Genomic DNA, 24,590 nt, shown 5'->3' on the forward strand with positions numbered 1-24,590 from the left:
AATAAGTAATCGAATAGGTAATTATGATAAAAATGCAATGGGCGTCAGCGAGTGGGGAGCGCACAGAATTGACGTGCAGCGCACGTGGCTGTCACCTGTAGCCACAGAGAGGGCTGCTGGCCGGGAGCTTCCTGTTTCCCGCGTGGTGTGCGTCTGCGTGGGCGTCTCATTGAGGGAGCCCGTCGGTCCGTCGGGGGAGATGGCCCCCGGAAGGATGGGGGACCATCCTTCCGGGGGCCATCTCTAGGAGCATAACTGATTTTTGATTGACCACGTACTCTGCCAGCTACAGAGCTAAGCTTCCCGGAGATCATTGCACTTAGTTCTCAAAGCCAACCCATAAGCCCACACCTGTCTCCAAAGCTGAGACGAGGAGGAGTCAGCCCCCGCGTGGCTCAAAGTCACACAGCTTGTGAGTGTCGGGCCAAGACTCCCAGCACTCTAAGAGCAAGAAACATCTGATGTTCGTGTTCGTTACCACATCATTCCATGGAACAGTGGCCTTGCCCTGAGAGCCCATGGTTCATCCGGTGGGGGTTAGGGGGTGGCCCTGTGAAGTGCGTGAGGGGGCAGACGTGTTGGTGGCCCCACTGGCTGACACCGCTCTCACCCCCCTTTGTCCCAGATTGCTGACTTGACCACAGAGCTTGCTGACGAGCGCTTCAAAGGGGACGTGGCCTGCCAGGTGCTGGAGAGGGAGCGGGCCGAGCGGCTGCGGGCCTTCCGGGAGGTGCAGGAGCTGAAGGTGAGCGGTCCGGCGTGTGGGGGGCAGGGGTCTGGGTGAACAGTCCGCGCCCTGTGCTCGCATCTGGGATCAGAAAGCCTCGGTAAGGTGCACACCCAAGCTCAAGGTCCTGGGGGACATTTGGGTCTTACTAAGTGTAGTCTTGGAGGTGCCCCGGCTGAGGCAGGTGCAGAGGGCGGGTGGTCCCCGGCTGTGGAGGTGCCGTAGAGAGGGCTGTGCATGGAATGGCCAGTCCGGGGTGGGAGGCGCCACGGTGAGGTGGCCAGCTGCGGTTGGTCTGACACCTTGAACTTCTCTTCCAGAGCAAGTATGAGCAAGTCCAGAAGAAACTGGGAGAAGTAGAGAAACAGTTGGAAGAAGCCCAGCAGAAAATTCAGCTGAATGACTTGGAGAGGAGCTACGCTGGAGGAGGTGAGCAGATCGGAGCCCTCGGGATTAGAGGCTAGTGACAGGAGCTGTCCTCTTCTTTCTTTCATTCCTATTTGTTCATCCATCCGTCGCCCATCCACCCATTCACACTAAGGACTGACTCTGCACCAGGCACTGCGTTAGGGGCTGAGACTTCGGCAGAGCAAACAGACGCAGACCCTGCCCCCTTGGAGTTTACGGTTTATTGGAACAGGCCGGCATTCAGCACATAAGCCAACAGCATCCCAAGTAATAAACTAGCAATGTGACAAGTGCAAAGAATGATAAAAAATAGTGGCACTATGGCAAGGTACCTTCATATATAAATACATGTATTTATATATAAATATAGTACTTATATTTATATATAAATGTATGTACATATATGTGTATATATAAATATAGTATATAAATATGTATATAAATACGCATATTTATATAATATAAATATATATTTATATTCCCCATAGAAATATATGTGTATTTGTATGTGGTATATACGTTATATATTATAATATATATTAATATAATACCTTAAACTATTATATATGATTGTGGTTATATGTAATATATAATATAGATTTACATATTCATATATATTAGTATATTCGAATATAAATATGTGAATATATATTTTAAAAGATTTATTTATTTATTATTTTTAGGGGGGAAGGGAAGGAGAGAGGGAGAGAAATATCAATGTATGGTTGCCTCTCGTGTGTTCCCTGCCGGGAACTGGCCTGCAACCCAGGCATGTGCCTTGAGTGAGAATTGAACCACGATCCTTTGGTTTGCAGGCCCACGCTCAATCCACCAGCCAGGGCTATATGTGAATATTTTTAATATAAATTTTGAGGAAGGCAGCTCAGTGGTTTAAAGTGAAATCCGTGAAACTGTGTGTCTGGATTTGAATCTGGATTCCATCTCTTATTAGCTGAATGGCTTTGGGCATAGAAATTGTTGTGTCTTTTTTTTTTCCCAAGTGGGTGTGGTCACAGATGGCGCACAGAGAGCGTTTAGCTGCGTGCATCGCACAGAGTGTGGGCAGCTGTTTGCTCCTTATCATTACTGCTGTCAGTGCTGAGTGTGGGGTCACCACCGCGTGCGCGTGTAACCTCTGGGGCAGAACCACCGCCACCCTCATTTAAAGGCAGTGTCAGGGCCTCAGCAGCTCCTGGACGAGTAAGAGAAGGAGAGAGGACCCTGCACTGCCCGGGATAGGCGTGCTCAGCGGAGCCTGGGGCTCCCGGTGGTGCCCATCTCATGCCGTGCCTGGGGACTCTGTGCCATGGTTGGACGGGCCCGGTGACCTCTCTGTCAACTCCTCTGATCAGGCTGAATGAGTTAGCTGAGAAGGCTGCCCAGAGTGTCTGTCAGCTTGTATAAAACATTGACATCATTCCTTCAGTGCCCCCAGAGAACTGCTGCCCTAGAAATGTCGAGGACACTCAGGGGAACGGAGGTCTGGAGGCGGTGGAGGAGAGGCAAAGCCTGTTTGCCTTCTACTCCCTCCTTGTTCTCCTCTCATCCCAGCTACCCCCCAGGCCAGCGCTCACCAGGGAGGCCGAGACTGTCTGATTTGGGACACCTAACAGGGCACAGGGTGCATACCGGGAGTGGAAAAGGCGTTTGCCCAGGACTGGCAGTGGGGGCCGGCACAATTTTCTGGGAGAGCACCGGCTGCGGTTCTGTCCCCGCTGTGACTCACATCTGAATGGCTCTCCCGGTTCATTTCCCCGTGGAAAGATGCGGGAGTCGGACGAGAGGCGAGATGCGCTTCGCTCGTGAGTGCATTAGTCACGATGTTATATGGGCTTTCAGCTCTGGGTGTTCATTTCCAGGAAGCCAGCCCACAAATATTTTGTTTTTCATCATGCAAGTAATACATACTCATTATAGAAAATTTCTAAAATATAGGAAAGTTGGAGGAAGCCATAAAACACTTTAATCACACCACGGCAATTGCCACCACAACCTCCACCATGGATCAAGCCGGAGCATAAATTATTAAAAGTATCTGTGTTCTTCTCCAAGTGTGGTGAAGTATTAAAGAGAACCTTTTATGGTATTCATCCAGCATCCAGCTGGACTCTTTGTGGGCTTGTAGAAGAATTTTCACTGGGCCCTGCTTTCAAGAAACGTGCAAAATAAATGGAGGGGTCAGAAAAATCCAGGGAAAAAATGTAACTAAATGCCACTGGGTAGCGAAGGGCTGAATGATACATACGGACTAAGAGTGGTTCCCACGGGGAGGGCAGTTGGAGGTAGAGATCAGCCTTGGGGAGTGGAGATCAGCCCCTCATCTGCCAGGTTCCACACTCACGTCACTCGCTCCGCAGCACGTCGTAGCGCGGGCACGTGGCTCAGCGGCACAAAGGCTGCCTGTGTCCTCTCCTTTGCAGGGTGTGCTGTTTGCCACGTGCAGGGGTTTCCCTGGGGGAGAGACAGGATGTTTTTTCCCACCATGATCTTTACCTTGGTGAAAACTTGGACAAGCTTACTCCTTACAATGATCTCGTTCTTCTGTCTGGGTTAGTTATGTGGGAATCTCTATTGGGATCACCTCCTCAAAGGCCTCAGTCCTACCATCCATTCATCATCAGTCTGCCCACCTCCCCACCACTTGCCCACCTCTCCGTCTACTCTATCATCCATTTATCTATCCGTGTGTTAATTCCATCCATGCATCTATGCATCCATCCACCCATCCATCCACCCATCCATCTATCTAGCAAATGAAAGTTATGGAGCATTTATGACACGCCAGGCATTGTAGTAAGAGCTGGAGACACAATGATGAACAGAAATGTGTTTGCTGCCCTTATGAGCTTGAGTCCTCTTCTGGCTTTCCTTCACCTCCCGTGAGAGAGCCCTCATCACGTTGGCTCTCGGTACATTCGTCTCCACCCCTGGATTCTCCTGGAAGCCGTGGTGCTTTCGTGTCCGTTGTCCCTTGCCCCTGGTGTGGAGCGGTGCACTCAATAAGTGTTCGGAGGGATGGAAGGTACATGAAAGGAATTATAATAAGTGGATGGACGGATGGATGAAGACTGGGTTGCCTCTGTTTTAAGATTTCCACTCGTAGAATGTTTTCCAAAACTCCATTATTTTACAGGACATTACTTCACTATTTACATGGTCAAAAGAAAAATCATAATTTGGTCCAGCCTATCCTATTCAGCCAAAGAGCTTCCGTCAACCAGCAAATGATTTTTTTCGGACTTTTATCAAATCAAAGTGTTGTTCTGTTATCTCATGGAGACATCCTGTGATCGGTGTCTCCGCTGCCCATCACTCAGTGGATACTTTTCCGACTCCCTGATTTGCTAATCCAGCCATCATTCACTCAGTTGTACGCTCTGTCGCCCAACACGATTGGCCAGGAGGACAGTACAGTTGGTGAGCTTGTCTCAGGGCGGGGAAACTTCTGTGTGGGGGACTCTTCTAGAGGGTATTGGGGATCCACAAATGACTTCTCCCCTGCCCTCAGATGTTTGTTACAAAGAAAGGTATGTGTCCACTTCTAGAGAAATCACATAGTATAAAACAACTGAGCTAGGAATAGTGAGCCTTCAGTTACTTGAGACAACTAGGGGTGGTCAGGACAGGCTGCCTGGAGGAAGCGGCTTGTTTCTTTTTTTGAAGTTTGGACCTAGGCAAGATTTCCTAACCCGAGGTCCAAGGTCGGTCCTCAGGAACTGTGTTAATGTTGTGAGACTGTATATAAATGGCAAGAAGAGAGCTGCCGCCATTCACCCAGCTTTCCCTCCTGGTCCCCCAACTTTGTTAAAACAGCGGACGAGTGGCAGGTGCGCTTCGACTGTGCGCAGATGGAGAACGAGTTTCTCAGAAAGCGTCTGCAGCAGTTTGAGGAGAGGCTGGACTCGGAGCTGACGTCCAGGCGGGAGCTGGAGCAGCAGGTAAGAGGCAGTAGACAGGCTGCTTCGCAAAGGGGTCAGAGTGTGTGCCGGTTCTTAACCGCCCCCCCACCTCCAGCCACTCCAGGTGGGCAGGGAGAAGGAAGGCACTGACCACCTCATGTTTCCCCACCTCCACTGTTGTCCCAAGTGCTGGTCACTTGGGGTATGAAAAATATTTCCTCTCCCGGTGGGCATTCTGCGCTGGGAAAGAACTCTCTGTGTGGGAACGAACGTGAACATGCACTGAAGAGGTCTGAGTTCAAGTTCCATTTCTGCTCTGACCTTGTGGGTGTCACTTCACACTTTGGGCCTCTGATTTCTCTTCAATGAAACGATCGTGAGATTCTGTCACAACACTCACATGTTGTTCATTGCCATTGCCTCTGTTCTAACCTGCCCCCGGCATCTCTCACCTGGACCAGTGCAGCAGCCTCCTAACCGGTCTCCTTGCCTCCAGCCTCTCCCCGCAACCACCTACCACGCTGCAGCCAAAGGCTCCTTCCTAGACTCTCCCAGGCTGTTTTGTTATCCCAGGTCGTGCTGACTCTCAGGGCGGATTGGCTCCCTGTGCGTTTTGTAGATTCTGACCGTGATCTCCTCTTTCCCAGGTCCCTCTGCACCCGCCAGGGGGTTGCTGTGCATTGTCCCTTCTCCTCCTTCTGACTCTTGTGGGACATTTCTGTGAGCGTGCTTAGCTGTTTCTTTTTATTGTGAGTTGATCTTGTTTTTATTTTTTCCCCTTTCCGTTGAGGAGAGGAGCGTCTTGCTCACGGGGCTGTGGATGTTTTCCTTTTAGAAGCGGCCCTTCTGCACCCGCCTCTGCAGGGGCCCCTGAGATGGTGCAAAATGCTCGGGAAGTCTGCGACCTGCGCCAGGTGCCCCCTGGAGCTCCCAGCCCGCGTGAGGCCCAGACCTGGGGTTTTGGTTTTCTCCCCCACCCTGAGCCAGAGTGGCAACGCGCTTTCTTGCGTCCTCTCTGCAGGGCAGAGGGTGGAACTTTCAGTGCCCCTTCTCACTGAGGTGCAGCTCTTGGGGGGCCCTCACTTAATCAGAGGGCCTTTGTGCCCACTCCCCAGCGGGCCTCTGTCCTTAGGGATATTTCTGCGTCTGTCAGCCGCTCCTCTCTGCCACCCGGCTGTCATGATGTCAGCGTGTACCATTATGGCTCCCGTTACGTGGCCTCTGCATTTGTGATATTCTGCCATTTCCCCGTTGTTCTTGAAAGTGCAGCTTGTCCTCACAAATATAATGTGGTCTTACGTAGCGTTTCTTGAGGAATAGGATGATAGGTTAGCTTCTTTGCCTGCCCCGCATTGTCTTCACCCAGCCCCAGTCTGCCTTCTAACCAGTCTACACGGTAGCCGAGGCTATGCAGGTCAGCCAGCTCTCCGAACACAAACACGCAAGCAGGCAAACACACCCCCTGACGGCCGGCATTGGCCAGTCGCCAGTTTCTGTAGTTTCTGTGGTGTAACTTTTCCCACCGTGGCCAGTTTCAAGTTACCATTGCGTTGTCACTGAACGTAGGATTGGGAGGTGATGTCCAGAAGCCGCTCTCATATGGTGGTCTCAGCCAGCTTCAGCACAGCACTGAGTACAGCCGCGCTTGCTGTTGGCAGTTCCCAGCACGACTGAGAGGCAGCTGCGGAGATTTCCCGTGTACCCCCTGCCCCCACTACCAGCACCCCCACCAGGGGGTACGTTTGCTGTACCAGTGAACCTGCAGGACACGTCACTGTCACCCGAGGACCATACCTTGGGTTCCACTTCCGGTGTTGTACACCTCATGGGCGTGGACAAATGTCTGATGTCGTGTCCTCCATGAGTTTCGTACAGAGCGGTCTCACTGCTCTGGAATCTCCCCAAGCTTCACCATTCGTCTCTCTCCCTTAGCCCCTGGCCACTGCTGATCTTTTCACTGTCTCCGTAGTGTGCCTTTGGAGGCAAACCGTGTCACACTGTTGGAATCAGGTAGTAGGGCAGCCTTTGGAGACGGGCTTCTTTCACTTAGTATTGTAACGTGCATTTAAGGTTCCTCCATGTCTTTTCATGGCTTGATAGCTCATTTCTTTTTCGTGCTGAATACTACTCCATTGTTTGGATATACCGCAGTTTATTTACCCATTCACCAACTGAGGGGCGTCTTGGTAGTTTCCACATTTCAGCAAGTCTGAGTAAAGTTTCGGCACACATCCGTGTGCCGGTTTTTGTGGGGGCCTGGTTTTGTGCTCCTTCGGGTATATGACAGGGACCATGATGGCTGGATTACATGTTAAGAGAGTGTTTCATGGTGTAAGAAACCACCAAACCATCTTCCAAAACGGCTGTGCCGGTTTGCAGTCCCACCAGCCGCGAATGAATGAGTTCCTGCTGCTCCACATCCTCGCCGGCACTTGGTGTTGTCGGCATCGGATTTTGGCCAGTCCGATGTGTGTGTAGTGTGATCTCGTCGTTTTATTTCCATTACCCTGGTGATCTGTGATGTGGCACAGCTTTTCAAACTTTCCACCTATCTTTGGTGAGGTGTCTGTGAAGGTCTTTGCCCCAATAGTTTTTCTTACTAAACTTTGTTTTAATGAGTTGTTGCCCCAATTTCTAATTAAGTTTTTTTTTTATTGTAGAGTTTTAAGAGTTCTTTATATGTTTGGGGCCACAGTCCTCTGTCACATATGTTTTTTGGCAAATATTTTTTCACAGTCTGTCTTGTCTTTTTATTTTGTTGATGGTCTTTTAGTCTCTTGCAGAGCAGAGATATTTAATTTTAACAAATTATAGATTTTACTTATTTATTTATAGAAATGGGAAGGAGGAAGAAAGAGCTGGAAAGAAACATTGATGTGTGAGAGATATATCAACTGGTTGCCTCTCACATGCCCCCAACCAGAGACCTGGCCCGCAGCCCAGCCATGTGCCCTGACCAGGAATTGAACCGGCGACCCTTTGGTTCACAGGCACTCGATCCACTGAGCCACAGCAGCCAGGGCAATTTTAGTGAATTCTGGCTTATCACTTCTTCCATGGATCATGCCTATGGTGTCACATCTAAAAAGTCATCGTCAAACCCAATGTCATCCAGGTTTTCTTTCACGTTACCTCTCGAAGGTCTGTAGTTTCCGCATTTGACATTGAGGCCTGCAATCCATTGTGGTTGGTATTTGCAAAGGTGTGAGGTCTGTGTGGAGGTCCCTTTCTCTGCACGTGAATGTCCAGCTGTCCCAGCTCTGGGTGTTCGCCCGAGGGCTCTTTTCCCCATTGTCTCGCCTTTGACTCCTTGTCAAGACCAGTTGACTGTGTTCAGCGGGTCTACTCCTGGGCTCCCTCTCCCACTGCGCTGCCTTTTTTTCCCTCCTTCATAAAATACCTTCTTCTTTCTCCCTTTCGGGCCTTTGCGTATTCTTTTCCTCTTCTGAGAACAATTCGTCTCTCCTTTACCTCAGTATCTCTAGCTATCGATCTCAGCTTAGATGTCATTCCCTCAAGAACGTCTTCCCCGGTGCAGACTGGGTTGGACCCCCCCCTCCAAATGATCAGCCTCATCATGCTGCCTCGTGATTATCCACTTTCTTTTCTTGGTCTCCCCAGTAGAGGTAGTTCTCATGAGAGCTGAGGCCTTATTTGCCTGTCATTTTATTATGGGCCCCTCCTCCCCGTGAGAGAAGGGTACCATGAGGTCACCTTGCCCAGGTGGGCCAGGGTGGGCTCACGTGGAATTTGTAAACAATGGGAGTGAGCCGCGTGATCCTCCATGGTGGCAATGGATTTACTCGTCCCATCCAAGACGGATATTATATTGCGGTCCTCCGAGAGACTTCCCGGGCTGTAGATGAACCCAGAGAGGCGCCCGGGCAGGGCAGCAGCTCAGATCTCTCACGGTGAATTATAAAGTTGGGTCAGCATCCCCAAGGAAGGGGATAGTCATGCTACATTAAAAAGTAATAAAACCGCAACCTTCTCCAAGCAGCCAAATATAAGAAAACATCTCATTTGCCTTCAAATACTGAATTTAGAATTACAGGCTTCATTAACTCAGCCTTTTGCTTATTTAAAGCGACTCTTTAATGAGGCCATTTCTTCAAAGCGTCGGTTCTGCACTGCTCTGTCTTCCAGATCGAAACTGGGACCTTTGGGAGGGTGTTTCCTGCAGGAAGATGCACAAGGCCTTGGCTTTTGGTGTATTCACGGCCGGGCGCGTGCATGGCCAGGGACGCCAGCTGTCCAGAGGGCCGCTTACCTGCTCTAACCTCAAGCCTGTCTCGGGCGTTTTCTGCGGAGGTTTTCTTCATGTGCCGTTTCAGCTGCTCCCCAGCTCACCCGCTCCCCAGCTCACACCAGCTGACGGGGATACTGATGGTCAAGGGGCTGGGAAGTTGAGGCAGGGCAGGCGGAGGGTCCGTGCGATGGCGGGCAGGAGGACTATTGAGGAACATTAAAAGCCACCCCAAGAAATGAATGGAATGACCCCATTCCACTTCTGCGCAAATTGAGGCTCAGAGAAGCAGCTCCCTCGAGGTGGCAGGGGTCCGGACAGGGTTCCCGCCTCCGGTGTCTGTTCTCTCCGAATTACAGCCGCTGCTTGGACTGAGCGGGTGACTGGTTCTGTTGCCCCCACAGCTCAGGGAGGTGCAGGGTGCTTACGAAGGGGCCAAGAAACTGGGACACCAGCTGAAGAGGAAGTGTCGCCACCTGACCTGTGACCTGGAGGACACCCGCGTCCTGCTGGAGAACCAGCAGAGCCGAAACCACGAGCTTGAGAAGAAGCAAAATAAGTGAGTCACGGTCCATGTCATCACCTGGTGTCACCTGGGCGCCCGGGGGGGGGGGGGAGGGCTGCGTTGGAGTCTTTGGGGGTCTCCGGCTTCTCCTCCTAAGCCCCCTCACTTCTGGGGCTCCTCATCCATGGGGCTCACCTCCCTTGTTCTGGCCTAAATTTTCTCCCCCTCCCCTCACACCTCATTCCCGTAAGTTGCTCCCAAGCATCCAGCAAAAAATGGCTCTTTTCTGTCACCTGGTCTCAGCTCTATTACCAACTGACTATGTGGCCTTAGGGACATTTCTTGGCCTTAACTTCCCCATTTAATCCAGTGAAGAGTTTGAAGAGTTTATAGTGTAAAACGAAGACAGCTCAGCACGGTGGTGAGGGGTGTAGGTGCTGATGCCACACCACCCCGGGTTCAAGGCCCCACTGTGCCCCTTCTACGCTGTGTGACCTTGGACACGTCAATCCACCTTCCTCAGCCTCCCACAGGGTAGGGGATGAGAATGCGCCTCGTGTGGTGAGGCGTAGATGATACAGTTGGTCTGTCCAGTTGGACGGAACTTGGCTCCTCTCCGTCCCTGCTGTTTAACAGGGAGAACGAGAAGGTGGGAGAGGCCAAAACTTGAGTCCCTGCCGTGTTCTTTTAGGGTTTAGACTCTCCTATCATGTTAACAGTTCTGGCAGGGACTGGACCTTGTGCACAAGCGAGATGCCAGACTTGCCTCTGCACCCCCTCACGGGTCCCCCTGGGGATGCTGTCACAGCTGGCCAGTGGTGGCGGCAAGACTGGAACCCAGGTCCACGCTCACGGTCTTCCTTGGGCAAAACCTCCGCACCTGTGACACCTCGATCCGGGGACACCCCGCTGCTCACTCGGTGAGGGCAGAGGTGCGCGGGGGTCCTGTCTTGAGCCAGACAAGACTTCACGGAGATTTCATAGGAGGCAAATAGATGCAACACGGCCTCCTTTAGAGGATCCAAGGTTAAAATACAGAGAAACGTTCCTATGCGTGCCAGGGCGTGGCTTGGCTCTTTTCCCAGAATTGGCACGCTGAATTATATTTGCATGGAGTGACGTAGCTTTTGAATTTCATCTGCATTAAACATAATTTCTCTTCTTTATCCTTGAGCCTTCCCAAGCTATCTCCTTCATCTGAAAAAAAAAATTGGGGGGAATTGTTAGCACGCTCCCCACCCACCCAAATGAGAGAGGTTTCTTCTCTTCTTCTTGGTGTCTCTTTCTTGTTCCACCTTCTCACGGGCGTTCTGGCTGAATCCTGTCCTTGCAGTGGGGAAAATGGCTTAGTCCTGCCTTGGTTGTTTCCTGGGTGACCTTTTCAAGTGACACCTCCTTCCTGGGCTAGAGAGCGCCTGAGGCTTTGGAGGGGTCCTTGGACTTGGAAGCAGACCCGTGGTGCCGAAGAGGGGGCTTCCTCGGACCACCCGTGAGTCAAGAGGCATGGACTCTGTCGTCACCCAGGTCTCCGCCGGCTGTGATGATCTTGGTCCCCATCTGCGGGGCCCACTCCTGTTCTGAGAGGCCCGTGGAGGTGCGGCTCCGATGGCTAGGGGTCTGCCCCCGGGGTTTACACAACCAGAACATTCCATCTCTCTGGAATTTCCCTCACCCTCCTGGGCAGATTCCCTCACTCCAGGTACTGAAGAATCTGTCCATGATGCACCCCGGAAGGTCCCCATTTCTTCCTACTTACACTTCCTCCTCTTCACACACCGTTCTGGGAGGCCCTCTGCTCTGTTACCATCTCTAGGCAGATGTTAATTTATGTTGTGATGCTAATTGCAAATAGCAGCCGTCATCTTTCTAGGGGCAGAGTGACTGCTGTGAGGGAGAGATGGAGACGTTAGCAATGCTGCCCCCTCTCTGAGTTCCGTGGCGTTGCCTGCTTCCTTTGTTCTCTGGGCCCAGGACAGAGAGGGCTGTCTGCACCGGCCGAGTTTCCGGTCCTGACATTGCCCTCTGAGTTCAAAGTGGTCCAGAATAGTTCCATTCGGGGGTGGCTTCTTATTGCCATGGTTACCCCGTGGGTTACAAAGCTCAGTTCCGAGGGCCGATGGAACTCCCAGCCTGCTTCCTTGGGGTAAGGCCTGTGCTGGGCTGTCTCCCACACTCACCAGAGCAGGACCCCAGGCCTTTTCCTGGTGGGGTGAAGGGTGTATGCACATCCATCTGGCCTTGGTTGGTCGGTTTGTTCCAGAACTTAGGGTCTGTAAGAGCCATTCTTTGGCGTGAAGTGGCCTGTTAAGCCAAGGGCTCTTTTGAAAGAGCCCCCACTGTCTTTCTCCGCAGCTGTCCCAGGGCATGGGCGGGTGGTGGGGGACTAGCTAAGACAGAAGAGAACATGGGTTCAAGTCTGCTTCCACGAGTTTGGCAATTTGGGCTAATCAATCACTCCACTTTTCTTCTGTAAAGTGGATATAATAAGGCATGTCTCGCTTTGGGATTGCTAAATCAGTATTATCGTCACAATGCTTCCATTCAGAGGCAGCCAATAGCTCCTCTTGAACGATGCCACCAACGGCCAATCAGAAAGCTCCTGGGAAGTTCCAATAGTAGGAGCGGCTCCCTCGTGTGACCCAGGATTGGCTTTCTCAGGGGCCTGAGGCTTAGAATGCCCGTGTAGGATTAAAGGACACCGGAGAAGCTCGTAACAGGGGGACTCCTGTTCACCAAGCCCCAACCCCCATGCCCAGTTTGGCCATTCTGGCCGCACCAAGTTCCCTGGAGCCTTTCTGTGTGGTCCGAGGGCAAGTGACCAGAGTCACAGCTCGCTGAGGCTTGGCAGGGCCACCCCTGTTGGCTTCCTCATCTGTGATAGGGACCGAAGACCAAGACGACCCCGTGGAAGGATGTGCTTCTCCCCCAGTGGTCGCCATCCTAGAGGGGCAGGTGGGCCCCAAATGAGCCACTTCCTAGGTTCTGGATGGCCCTAACCAGGACTTTCTAGGCTGTGGGTCGTCTTCTGGGGAAACACGGGAAGACAAGACCAAACATGTGTGAACATCCAGCATTTCCTCAGTGGTTACACGCTCTCACGTGGGTCATCAGCACATAAGCCCGCAACAGCCTGTAAAATGGGAACCGCAGGCTCTTCCTTGCTTGGGTGGCTATCTACCTCCATCCGTTCATCGGCCAGTGATGACGAGACATCCGACCTTGGTCTTGCAGCGGTAAAGGGTCTTCCCATGTTTTGGCAAACCAGACAGATCAGATTTTTCTGTACATGTTTTTTATTCTAATTCTCTATGGATATGTAGTTTTATCCTAATTTTTACCTATTTTCACATTTTAAATAAGTGTTTGGTACTTTTATATTAAACTCTTTGTAAACCCTAGAAGTTACTCTCTGGTATTCCAGATTCCTACCACATAACCACCATCCCCGACCTTGCATGAAAGCCCACCCTCATTTTGCACATGCTCGCTCTCTCTCTCTCTCCCTCTCCCCCTCCCTCCCCGCCCCTTGGTTCTGGGCAAGCTGACTGCCTCTCCCCAGCCCCTCTCCTCGCCTGGCCCGGGTGCCCCACCTCGGTGCCATGACGTGTGTTCTGCTTGGGCAGGTTTGACATGCAGCTCGCCCAGGCCCTGGGTGAGTGTGTGTTTGAGAAGGGACTCCGTGAGAAGGTGACCCAGGAGAACACCAGCGTCCGGTGGGAACTGGGCCAGCTTCAGCAGCAGTTGAAGGTAAGGGAGGGGAGGCATGGAGGCCTCTTGGTTCTTGGTCCCTGGGTCTCAGGAACCCCTCCCCCCCCGCCCTGCATGCCTGCTGTAGGCGGTGACGGGGAGAGCTCTGTGCGGGTGTCCTGGCCTGCCAGCCACCTGGAGCCATGGGTCTCAGGGCGTCTTAATAAAGCAAACAGCAAACAGCAGGTTGGTAACCAGAGCTCCCCAGCTTGAAGTATTGAATTTGCTCTCATCACCTGCGTGGGCTCTGAGGCGCTCACCTGGGAGGTGGGAGAGCCTCAGGCAGAATGAGGTAGCGCTTGCCCTGTCCAGGGCCAGTGCCCTGTCCCATGCAGGCTTCTGGGTGGAGGGGCTTTATTAAAATATGACACAGGCACTGTACTGGGCTGTTCCTCACGCTGCCCTGGCTCCCCGTGACCCCGGGGAGACCCTCTAAACTGCTTAGCCTGGTACGCAGCCCTTCGCGATCTGGCCTGAAGTTCTTTGACCCTGTACGTGGCTTTCCAAACTGGAAAAGTCATTTCTGGGCACTCTGCTTCCCTGCTCCGTCTCAACCTCGGCCTCGGCAGGTGCACAGCTTACAAATGGGGCAGGCACTCCCTTTGTGTGTTTTGACGTCCAAGTGCAAGGGCAAAGGAGGCGCTCGCCCACCCTGCCTGTCCCTGCTGCTCCAGAGAGCAGCCCTTGGCCACCCACAGGGGGCGCTCTGAGGGGCTGCATGGCAGAGTGTAGCTGGTATGCACTGAAAAGTGGCCAGTGCCAGCAGATAGTAGAGGGAAACCTGGAGGGGGCGTGGCCACGTGACTCCCGATCTCCATCCCCTTTGCCTCGGCAGCAAAAGGAGCAGGAGACCTCGAAGCTGAAGCAGGAGGTGGAGATGCTGCAGGGCCAAAAGCGCGAGCTGCTGCAGTCGCCCTCGCTGGGGGAAAGTGGCATCGCCGGCCTGAAAGACAGGCTCTGGAAGCTGGAATCCAGTGCCCTCGAGCAGCAGAAAGTCCAGAGCCAGCAGGAAAACACCATCAAGCAGCTGGAGCAGGTAGGGACGCTGTCCCTTGCCAACTGCAGAGGGATGTTGTTAAAATACAATGTGGGCACCGCACTCAGCTGCTCCTCATCCTGCTGTGGCTCCCTATTACCCCAGAGAACCTGTAACGCCCCAGGTCCAACATTCAGATCCTTCACGATCGAGTCCACTGCTGCCTTCCTGCAAGCCTCAGTGTGACCTCCTCAGAGGAGCTTCCCCTTCCTGAAAGTAGCCGTCCTCCCCCCACCAACGCCCACACACATTCACTTTCCACCTCTTTAGCTGCTTCATCCTTCATAGTACCCGCCGCCATCACAGTCGCTAGTGTTTTTAAAAATTTACTCAATGCTCTTCTTCCCCATTTGGACCTAAGTTTGAGGAAGGGAGGTGTTTTTTTTTTTTTTGTTGATCTTGCTTCTCAGGACATCTGCAGAGCCTAGACAAGGCCAGGTACACAGCCGGTGATGACCTGATATCTGACATTTACTGAGCGTGGTCTGTGTGCGAGACTCAGCCCCAGGGTCTCCCCAGGTGTCATCTCATAGCTCTTCACAAGAACCTCGTATGGAGAGATGTTAGTATTAACTGCCCCCACTTTGCAGGGGTGCAAGCCGAGGCTCAGAGATGTGGACAAAGTAAGCGGCAGGAATGGGATTTAGAGCCTGCGCCATGTGACTGCACAGTGCCTTGAATACCTACTGGGTGCTCGGTGCGCGCTCTCCAGGAAGATTGGAGCGCTGGTCTTTGGGGAATAAGGCAGGGCCAACAGACCCTCCCGTACCAGCCTGCTCCACGAAGTATCAGATGAATATTTTATGTGTCTGCTTGTTTGTTTACACGCCCACCTTGTTCCAGGAGGAATGTGAGGCAGCTTGTAAGATGGATGCACAGCAAAATAGAAAAGAAATATACATACAACAACTTGAACCAGAAAAACACAAATTAAGACAGATGTTGAGGAGGAGTGGGGACAGTGTGTTCATATGCAGACAGGCAAAATGAGGGATCTTATACACTTCATTGTTTTACCTCTAAAATTCCTGGTGGCCAAAGAGAAAAAGGATATGCGAATTGCATGCCTTTATTATCCCCACCATAAGAACACGCCAGTTTCCCAAGGGGAAGCAAGGGTTTTCCTGATACTCTAAAGAAATTTCTCGTGGTTTTACAAGGTGCAGTGTTTTTCAGGACTTTTTAAGGCTGGGAACCCTTTTTCTAGAAAATTGGCTGGGCAGTGAGAATATGTAAAGCATGGAGCTTTGAGCAGCTCTGATGAAATGTGGGGTGTGGAGGGGTTGGAGGGTAGAGGTGGAGAGTGTGTGTGGGTCATCTGGGGAGCCAGCCCTTGCTTCTTGCTTACCCTCAGTCCATCAGGCAGGTCCTGCTGGGTACGGAGACCCAGGTGTGGCGAATGTGGAGGGCCAGAGGCTGGAGCAGTTCAGAAAACAGCTCATTTAGTTACTCAGTCGGCCGGTACTTATGAAGTAGCTACTCTGTGGCATGTGCCCTGTAGTTGCTAAGGATGTAGCTGCAGACAAGCCAGTGGCGGTCTCTGCCCGTCCACAGTTTACAGTCATGGTGAGTGTTATGGCAAGGGTAACTTGCCCATCTGGTCTTGGAAGCCTGGTCTTTGAGAACAACCGGGGAAGACTTCCTGCAGGAAGGGGCATTTCCCAAAGCTGAAGGATGAATCCAAGTTGGCTGGCCAAGAGGATTCCAGGCAGAAGGAACAGCCTGTGCAAAGGCCTGGAGCAGGGCAGTCGTGTGGCAATTAAGGAGCTGTGATACCATCGCACTGGATGGAGTCCTCAAGGCAGCTACTGCCTGTACGACCTTAGCCAAGCTCCCTGTTTTCTCTCACTTCAGTCTCCTCATCTGTACAATGAAATTGGTGCCTGGTCAGTCCCCTAGGACCTCCCCCCCCAACCCCATAAATTGGTGATGGTGCAGGAGGGGGTGTCTGTGTAGGACATTAAGGGGCACGAAGGATGGTGCAGCATCCCCTAGCAGCCCAGAGTCAAGAATAAAGCAAGCCCTTTGCCCTGGCGGGTGGCTCAGTTGGTTGGAGCATCTTCCCGTACACCAAAAGGTTATGGGTTCGATCTTTGGTCAGGGCGCCCACCTAACATTGCAGGTTTGACCCCTGGTTGGGATGCGTACAGGAGGCAACCGATCCATGTTCTCATGGCAATGCCTCTCTCTCTCCCCCTTCCTCTCCCTCTAAAATAAGAATCAAACAAGCCCTTTGAAAAGCGGTGTTGGCTCTTAAAGAAACCACCAGGGGACCCAGCGTTCAAGCAGACACGCAGTACTGCAACCTCAGGGACCGGAAGGTCAGCCGGCTTCCTAAGCGCCCATCCCCACCTGACAGGGGAGGCGAGGCTGACTCAGCACTTCCATTCATCTTCCGCCTCACCCATCACTTCCTCCTGCATTGGGCCCCTGTAGGCGCCCCGGAGATATTTATTGATTACAACACGGCACCTCTTCCAGGGGTTTTATGTTAGCTCATATGAGCTTGACATAAATGGTATTGCAGATGTCAGGGGTGTCCAAGTGGGTAAGGGAAAAGCAAAGAAGAAATATTTTATTTACTTGCCTAAGCTCCTCATTTTGGATTATCTTCCCATAACCTCTGTCATTTGAAAGAAGGCCAGGAAGGAAGCTGACATGTAAAGTGAGCATATACTTTACACTGAGAACTGTAGTAAGGACTGGAACGTGCACTGTCCTTTCTCCTCTTCGCCCCAGCCCCACGTAGCAGCAAACAGGATTCACGAGCGTTTTCAAAGACTGAGTGTTTTTTCTCCACTTAATTTTCTTGTTGAGGATGGTCGCTGTGACCTTCTGGAAGCTTGGTGGCAGGTGCTGGGGCAGTGTGGTTGGTGGTCGGAGTTTCTACAGTGTGACCCACGCGCTGAGTCCTAAGTGATTCTCTGGGGACCAAGAGGGTTAAAGAGCGTAGATAAATGCAAGCCAAAAAGTGCAGGTTCGTGGGCTCTCTCCCCTGGAAACTCCGATTCGATAGGTATAGGGTGAAGCTCTGAAATTTAGATTTAAAAAACGTATGAGGTCATTCCGGTGTGCCACAAAATTTGAGAAGCGCGAGCTTGGGTTAGTCTCTCGTTTATCCAGCTCGAGAAAGTGAAACCTTGAACTAGAACTGGAACTGAACTAGAACTAGAACCTTGAACTAAACCCATTCGATTTAAAAAACTGTGATACCACCTCGCATATTTCTTTTACAATTTTTAAAAAGTTTTTATTCATTTTTAGAGAGAAAGGAAGATAAGGAGAAAGAGAGGGAGAAAGACATCAGAGTGAGGGAGAAACATCGATCAGTTGCCTCTTGTACACATCGTTGTGACTGGAGATTGAACCTGCACCCCAGGCCTGTGCCCTGACGGGGGGTAGCATCCATCACCTCTCAGTTTGTGGGACAATGCCCAACCGAGCCATGCTGGTCAGGGCACAGCCTCACATGGTTAAATATCATGCATAGCTCTTTGCCTGTTCTGAACAAGCTTTGGAGGGTCCATGTATCAGATGAGTCCTTCATGGGGTCCCAGCTCCTGTTATGTCAGGCTGCAGGGAAGTCCTTTCTGTTTTCAAGACAGCGGGGAAAGAGGCAGTAACATTCATGCACCAGGCCCTGGGCTCCATGCTTTTCCAGAATCATCTCTTGAACCCTCACAAGAGCATTCTGGGATGGTGGTTTCCTACAGAGAAGGCAAACTAACTGATCTGTCCAAGGTGACATGCTGGGCCGGTATCTCCCTCTGTGGGCTTCCACGTCTTCATAACTCAAATTTTGTCCTGCTGTCCATCCACTCACCTCTCTACCCATCCGAAAACCAGCACCGAGGTCTGTCCCAGGGAGGACAGAGGTTTCATCCACATGACAGCATGGAGAAGGATTCTGAGGCAGCATGTAGCTCAATAGGAAAGAGTGGGATTCGTGACCTCTGTTACGACCACAGGAAGGGATAGAAGCAGCCTTTGGGCTGTGTATCTGCTATTTCTGGCCGCCCTGGCCAGCATACCTTGACTCTCATCCGTGCACCCCCAAAATGAAAGATGCAGCTGGAGTACTGAGCATGATCTGGGGGGCCAGGGGAGTGGGTGAGGGCCGCCCTCACGGGCTGTGCTTGCCGCCCCCCAGCTCCGCCAGCGGTTTGAGCTCGAGATAGAGCGGATGAAGCAGATGCATCAGAAGGACCGCGAAGACCAGGAGGAGGAGCTGGAGGACGTCCGCCAGTCCTGCCAGAAGCGGGTAAGTAGCAGCGAACACAGCTGCGCCCTTGGGACCGGCGGGCCCAGGCCCGCTGCCCTCTTCCTTAGAGTGAAGGGGTGCAGGGCCTGGGGATGGACTCTCTCTGCAGTCACCTGAGACCTTCACGCCGTTAAGTGCTTCCAAGGGTGCTGGAGCAGGGGTACCCATCTTAACTATGATCCAGAAACTCCCAGAAGCCTCCGGAACTATCCAGTGTAATCACCCCCAAGATTTCTGCCAAGAGCCCGTAACGCCATGTGACTGGTGCCTTGGGTATGGACTTGTGCCTTTTAAGAAGAGGTCCTGGCTATTTCCCTTGTAACTCAAATACTTTCTTTAATTTTATCCTAGCTCTCTGCAGACCTCTCAAACAGTGCACAAGAAAGCAATAAATGCTTGCAATCTTCCCACCAAGGAAACCACCATCATTACTATTACTCTTTGCAAGGGTGCTTTCATCTCTCCCTTTCAGTAGACACACACACACACACACACACACACGCACACACTTTCAGAGCTAACATTCTACCCCAATGGAGTCAGGTGGTTTGGAAGCCCGCCCTTCCCTCAAGCTCTGTCCTGGGCCTCTTTCCAAGTCAGTAAATACAGATCTAACCTACAGGTTTAATGGCTTAAAAATATTCACCTTAGGCATGTGCTCTGATTTATTCAATGGGTCTCCCGTGGTGCACACTTAGGGTGCTTCTGGTTTGTTGTTGTTATCACAAGTGCTGAGATAAATATCCTTATAGATACATTGGCTGATGTGAATAGAAGATGAACCTGAAAGGGGAATTGCTAGAAAGCTTTGGGTTAAGCCTTACGTCGCAGGTTTGTTGCCCTACGTTTTCCTGGGGTCTCTCTCGCAGCCCTGTGTGCACTGTGGGCCTCCACGAAGGAGCTGAGTAGCATTTTCCAAAGTTGACTCCTCTTCCTGGCTTTCTTAACCGTCTCTCTGCAGAGACCTCTTGACTGTGGGGGTTGAGAGTCTGAGTGTTGGAGTTTATAGACTTTTTGGGAAAAAAAGATTTATTTATTTATTTTAGACAGAGGGGAAGGGAGGGAGAAAGAAAGGGAGAGAAACATCAATGTGTGGTTGACTCTCATGCACCCCCTACTGGGGACCTGACCTGGCCTGCAACCCAGGCATGTGCCCTGACTGGGACTTGAACCAGTGACCCTTTGGTTCGTAGGCTGATGCTCAATCCACTGAGCCATACCAGCCAGGGTGGAGTTTATAGACTCTCAACTTGAATCTTTGCCCTTTCAACATAACCACTGTGTGACGCTGGGAAAGTGATTTGAAACCCTCACCTCCAGCTGAAACCCTTATACATTCCTTGGCCCCTGGCTGCCTGTCCAGCTCCGGTTACTGAGGGCCAGTTCGTGAGATGCCCAAGAACACCAGTGGTACCGCTTCATTGGGAGTCCCAGAGGCTCGGGCCAAGTCCCAGCTCCGTACTCAGCTAACAAGCCTCACTTTCCTCATCTGACAAAAGGGACAACAATGGCTACTTTTCAGGGTGACAGTGAAGATTCGAGGAGATCACAGGGTGGAGCCACTGGGCAGAGCCGTGAAGTGTAATCCTTGTTTGTTGGAGATCAAAGAGCAACACCGCATTTCTAGGCAGCGGGGCCTCCAGAGGAGCCAGGGAACCAGCTTAGTGGCTGACTTGCCCTTGGCCGTGATTGATCCATCAGGAGGCGGCGGGGCAGGAGCTGCAGAGCCCTGCAGAGCCCACTGCGGAGCACTGTCCTGTGCAGGACAGGAGGGGCCTTAAGGATTGTCATGACGGCACGGGAGGCAGGAGCCCAGCTGAGCATGTCCTGGGACTGATGGGGCTGCCTTGACCCCCATCATCGGCCCAGGGGGGTGTTCAAGAACTGGCCCATCTGAGCCTCTGCCCTTCCTCCTCCTCAGGTTCCCCTGGCCATCCCAAGTGGCCCGGCCTGCTCCCCCCAGAACTCCCCTGGCTGGAAAGAAAAAAGTGAATGATCTGGGCTCAGCCAGACCTGTGTGCCCTGGAGTAAGCCTTGTAACTCCCGGGACTCTGTTTGCTCATCTCTGAAGTGGGAGGAACGATAGACCTCGTTCTGCCTTCCCTCTGCTGTTGTGAGGAGGAGGCAGTGAATGGGGAGGGTCTGTAACCTGTGGAGCGCTGGACGCTATCAGCAAGGGCCCACTTCTGCTTATTTCCCATCATTGCGTGTTTGGGAGAAACCAGTGGCAACCTTGAACACCCACCGGGCGCCATGCACCTGGCTGGGTGCTTAATGTCTGTCAGCTTATCGGACCCTCACAAGACCTCTGTTTCTGTGGGTGAAGTGACATGCCTGAGGCCCGCCGCCCACCCTGCTGGGAAGTAGCAGGGCTAGGACTTAAACTTCAGTCTGTCTAACTCCAAAGCCCAGACTATTAACCAAGACACAAGATAATTTTTATTTTGCCAGTGTTTGAACTGTCAAAGGCACTCGATAATAGTCCATCTCGGGCCGGGCTTGGCACTTCCCACACTGTGACCCACCGAAGGCTCTGAGAAGTCCTGCACGGAAGGATCTGCGCACCCAGTGGCTCCCATTCTCTCTCCCGCAGGGGTTCCCTGCCCTCCCCTCCCCACACCATCCCCGTGAGCCGCGTGTGGAGATACGCCACAGAACACACTCCAGAAGCCTCGGCCCTGCTTGCTGTGTAGTTCTTCTTTTGTGTATTTTTCAAAAATTGTTTTAGCTGTGTTCCCACCTTCATACTAACAGCAGATGGGCACAGAGGGCCTCCTACCTCTTGTAAAAGAAACTTTGGACATGAACTTGCTTTCTGCCTAAGCGACTGTCAGTCACTATGACTTTCCCCTCCACAGGTCAGCAGATGGATGCCCTCCGTCCCTGCCCATCTGCCCTCGAGTGAAGGCGGCACCATCTCTGGTGCATTTCAGGGGCGCCTCAGAGCACGGGGAGGGCCCTGGGCGGGGGCCCTGGAGGTGGGACCTGGACCTTTGCAGGCTTTGCCGTGGACAGATTTATAAAGGCAGAGAGTGAGGTCAGGAAGGTGTTTTTCTCCTCCTGACAGATACGAACACTGACTTCACATCCAGTGACTGCTCTGCTCTGTCTGTCTCACCTCTGGCAGGAAATCGATTGCTATAGCAACCGGGGTGGGGGATGCCAGGGTGGAAGGGGCTGCCTGGAGTGGCTGTAGGGTAGGGCCAGGAGACCAGTAGCTAACTGTTCTTAGCAAAGGTGGACTCGGGGGTGCACTCTCTCTGCCTCAGTTTGTGCATCTGTGAAATGGGGTCACTGAAGCCACAGGAACAGAGGAGGGCGGGGGGGTAGCACACAGCACAGAGGCTGGCGGGGCTCTCACCCAGCGGGGATGCCTGGCTCTGCGGGGTGACTGCTGAGAAGTCAGAGCCAAGTGAGAATCGAATGAATTCCCTGTAAACACATGTCTCAGTCAGTTCTGGCTGCTGTGACAGAACGTCAGAGACATTTCTTTCTCACAGTTCTGGAGGCTGGGAAGTCCAAGGCCAAGGTGTCTGGTGAGGGTTCTATTCCTGGCTTGCAGACAGCCCCTGCCTTGTTTCAGGTGGAGAGAGAGAGGAAGGAGGCAAGCCCTCTGGTGTGTTTCTTCTTATAAGGGCTCTCATCCCATCATGGGGGGCACCCTCGTGGTGTCATCTAAGCCTAATTACTGCCCAGAGGCTGCACCTCCAAACACTGTTGTACCTGGAGGGCCCCATCAGGTGAATTGGGGGGGGGGGCGCAGCACAGACATGCAGTCCACAACCCCGAATAATCGGAATTGCAACTTGGTTTTACTGCAATCATAGTGTATGTACATATTTAATGGGGGAGGTGAGTGTGTTTTAATGTGTTGGGCATGGTGTTGTGCAGAGCCTGAAAAATGAAATTGGAGCACCAAGACTTTTAAATATCCCAGCCAGGTGAAGCCATCAGAAGGAGACACCTTTTGAGGAGTGGGTAGGGAACTGGGGGATGGGGCTGAACAGTGGATGGTAGGGGCTTCCCATAACTGACCAGCTCTCCCTGTAGTTGTCTGGCTCCCAAGCTTTTCGGCCCCCGAGGTCTTCAAACAGAGATACCTGCTTCTGACCCTTAGGGGGCAGCACTTGTGGAACTGGGTGAACGGCCTTGAACTCCACACCCCTTCCTTCTGCGGAGGGTCCTGGCCTGGTGGGATTTGTCTGGCTGGAGCTCATTTATCCTGCACAAACCTTCCCTTTGTGCCCGCAGCTCCGCCAGCTGGAAATGCAGCTGGAGCAGGAATATGAGGAGAAGCAGATGGTCCTCCATGAAAAGCAGGATCTGGAAGGCTTGATCGGGACCCTGTGTGATCAGGTAAGGGGGAGACGCCCGCCGACATTTGGGAGAAGACAGTCCCTGTCAGAGAGGTGGATGCCTGGGGAGGCCGGCTGCGGGGGTCTCAGGTGGGCCAGGCCTCCGCCTGCTTCTCCGAGGGACCTCTTCTCCACCAGCTCTGTCCCTGCCCACATTCTCTGGCTCTTCAAAGTGGGCCTTCCGAGGGCCACACAGAGCAGCGTGCTCAGAGGAACCCAGGAGAACAAAGAGAGCGGCCAGGCAGAGTGGCGGATGAGGTCACTGAGCCTTCAGCAGCTGTAGGTGTGGGAGCACAGGCAGCCCTCGCTGGAATGGGTGATGCGAATGGCCCCGTGCTCAAGGCCGGCTTCTCAGGAAAACTAGACTCCTGCTGGAAGCAGCCAGGCTCAGCGTCGGGCAAAGGCAGCTTTAAACCCTCTCCAGGCCCCTCCTGCCTGCCCTGCTTCGGGAGAGCCAGGTAGCTACCAGAGCGTCCAGAGAGCAGGCTTCCCGGGGTTGTTGCAATCACTGTGTGTTCGAGTTCTCATCCGCAGTGCTGTGGCCCTTCTCAGACCCTTGCTCTCTGTGGTGGGGGGCTGTCCCGTGCATGGTGGGATGCTGAGCAGCAACCCGGGCCTCACTGTAGATGCCAGTGGCACCCCTCCCAGCTGTGACAACCGGAAATGCCTACAGACACTGCCACATGTCCACAGAAGACGAAGTCCAACCCCCTCATCTTTACAGAGAGCCTGGGCTGTCAGTAAAGAGGCCAGGACAGCCCAGAGCCAGCTCCTGATTCCAGTGGTGGGGGGAATCTCTCCTTCATCCCCCAGATATCCCTTCCTCTGCCTGGGCCGCTGCTACAAGAAACCCCAACCTTGGAGAGAGACTCTTGTGGGGTCTACAGTTTCTCTTCATGTAGCCTAGGGCTGTATCTTCATTCGTTTGCCTAAAAATGCACTCATTTTCTTTTCATTAGTAACAATCTGGCCATCAGTTGCTTTCCCCCAGTCATTTGTTCGTTCACAAAGGAGTGGGGGCCACTTCCAGTGGGCATCTAGAGCGGCCAGACCTTGGACAAATGGGTGCTCATTATGTATTTGAAAAAAGAGAAAGTGGATTAAATGACGGAATCCTGGGAAAGGACCACGGTAGCTGTAGGAGTGAGAGTTGGAGGCAGCTCGAATCCCCAGGACAGCTCCATGGTCCTGGTCCTCTTCTCCAGATTGACTGGTTCCTCAGCGGAGCAAAACGGGGGCCCCCGAGTTCAGAGCCATTGGGGTTACTCTCCCTTCGCATCAGTGGGTGGTAGCCCGGATCGTTGGGGGAGCTTGCCTTCCATTCCGCGTATCCGTTTGAGGGCACAAAGCAGGCAGTCCAGTACTGGAAGGTTCTTTAACGAATATTGGTAAAAGAAAAGAAGTTT

At 52.5% G+C, this 24,590-nt stretch overlaps 1 protein-coding gene across 2 annotated transcripts in view; it reads left to right on the forward strand.

Annotated features, from left to right (window-relative positions):
- Positions 1 to 24,590, forward strand: part of MYO18B (myosin XVIIIB) — a 230,171-nt gene that overhangs the window by 105,572 nt on the left and 100,009 nt on the right. For both annotated transcript variants that reach the window (XM_037052378.1, XM_037052379.1), the window contains exons 26-33: positions 626 to 745; positions 1,048 to 1,156; positions 4,949 to 5,073; positions 9,685 to 9,839; positions 13,409 to 13,532; positions 14,368 to 14,568; positions 18,719 to 18,829; positions 23,081 to 23,185. In XM_037052378.1, coding sequence (XP_036908273.1) covers positions 626 to 745; positions 1,048 to 1,156; positions 4,949 to 5,073; positions 9,685 to 9,839; positions 13,409 to 13,532; positions 14,368 to 14,568; positions 18,719 to 18,829; positions 23,081 to 23,185 — 1,050 coding nt within the window. The remainder of the gene's footprint in view (positions 1 to 625; positions 746 to 1,047; positions 1,157 to 4,948; positions 5,074 to 9,684; positions 9,840 to 13,408; positions 13,533 to 14,367; positions 14,569 to 18,718; positions 18,830 to 23,080; positions 23,186 to 24,590) is intronic.

Source organism: Sturnira hondurensis, unplaced genomic scaffold, assembly GCF_014824575.4.
Source record: "Sturnira hondurensis isolate 20B ecotype Veracruz unplaced genomic scaffold, ASM1482457v3 Scaffold0007406, whole genome shotgun sequence".
Classification (NCBI taxonomy): Eukaryota; Metazoa; Chordata; class Mammalia; order Chiroptera; family Phyllostomidae; genus Sturnira; species Sturnira hondurensis.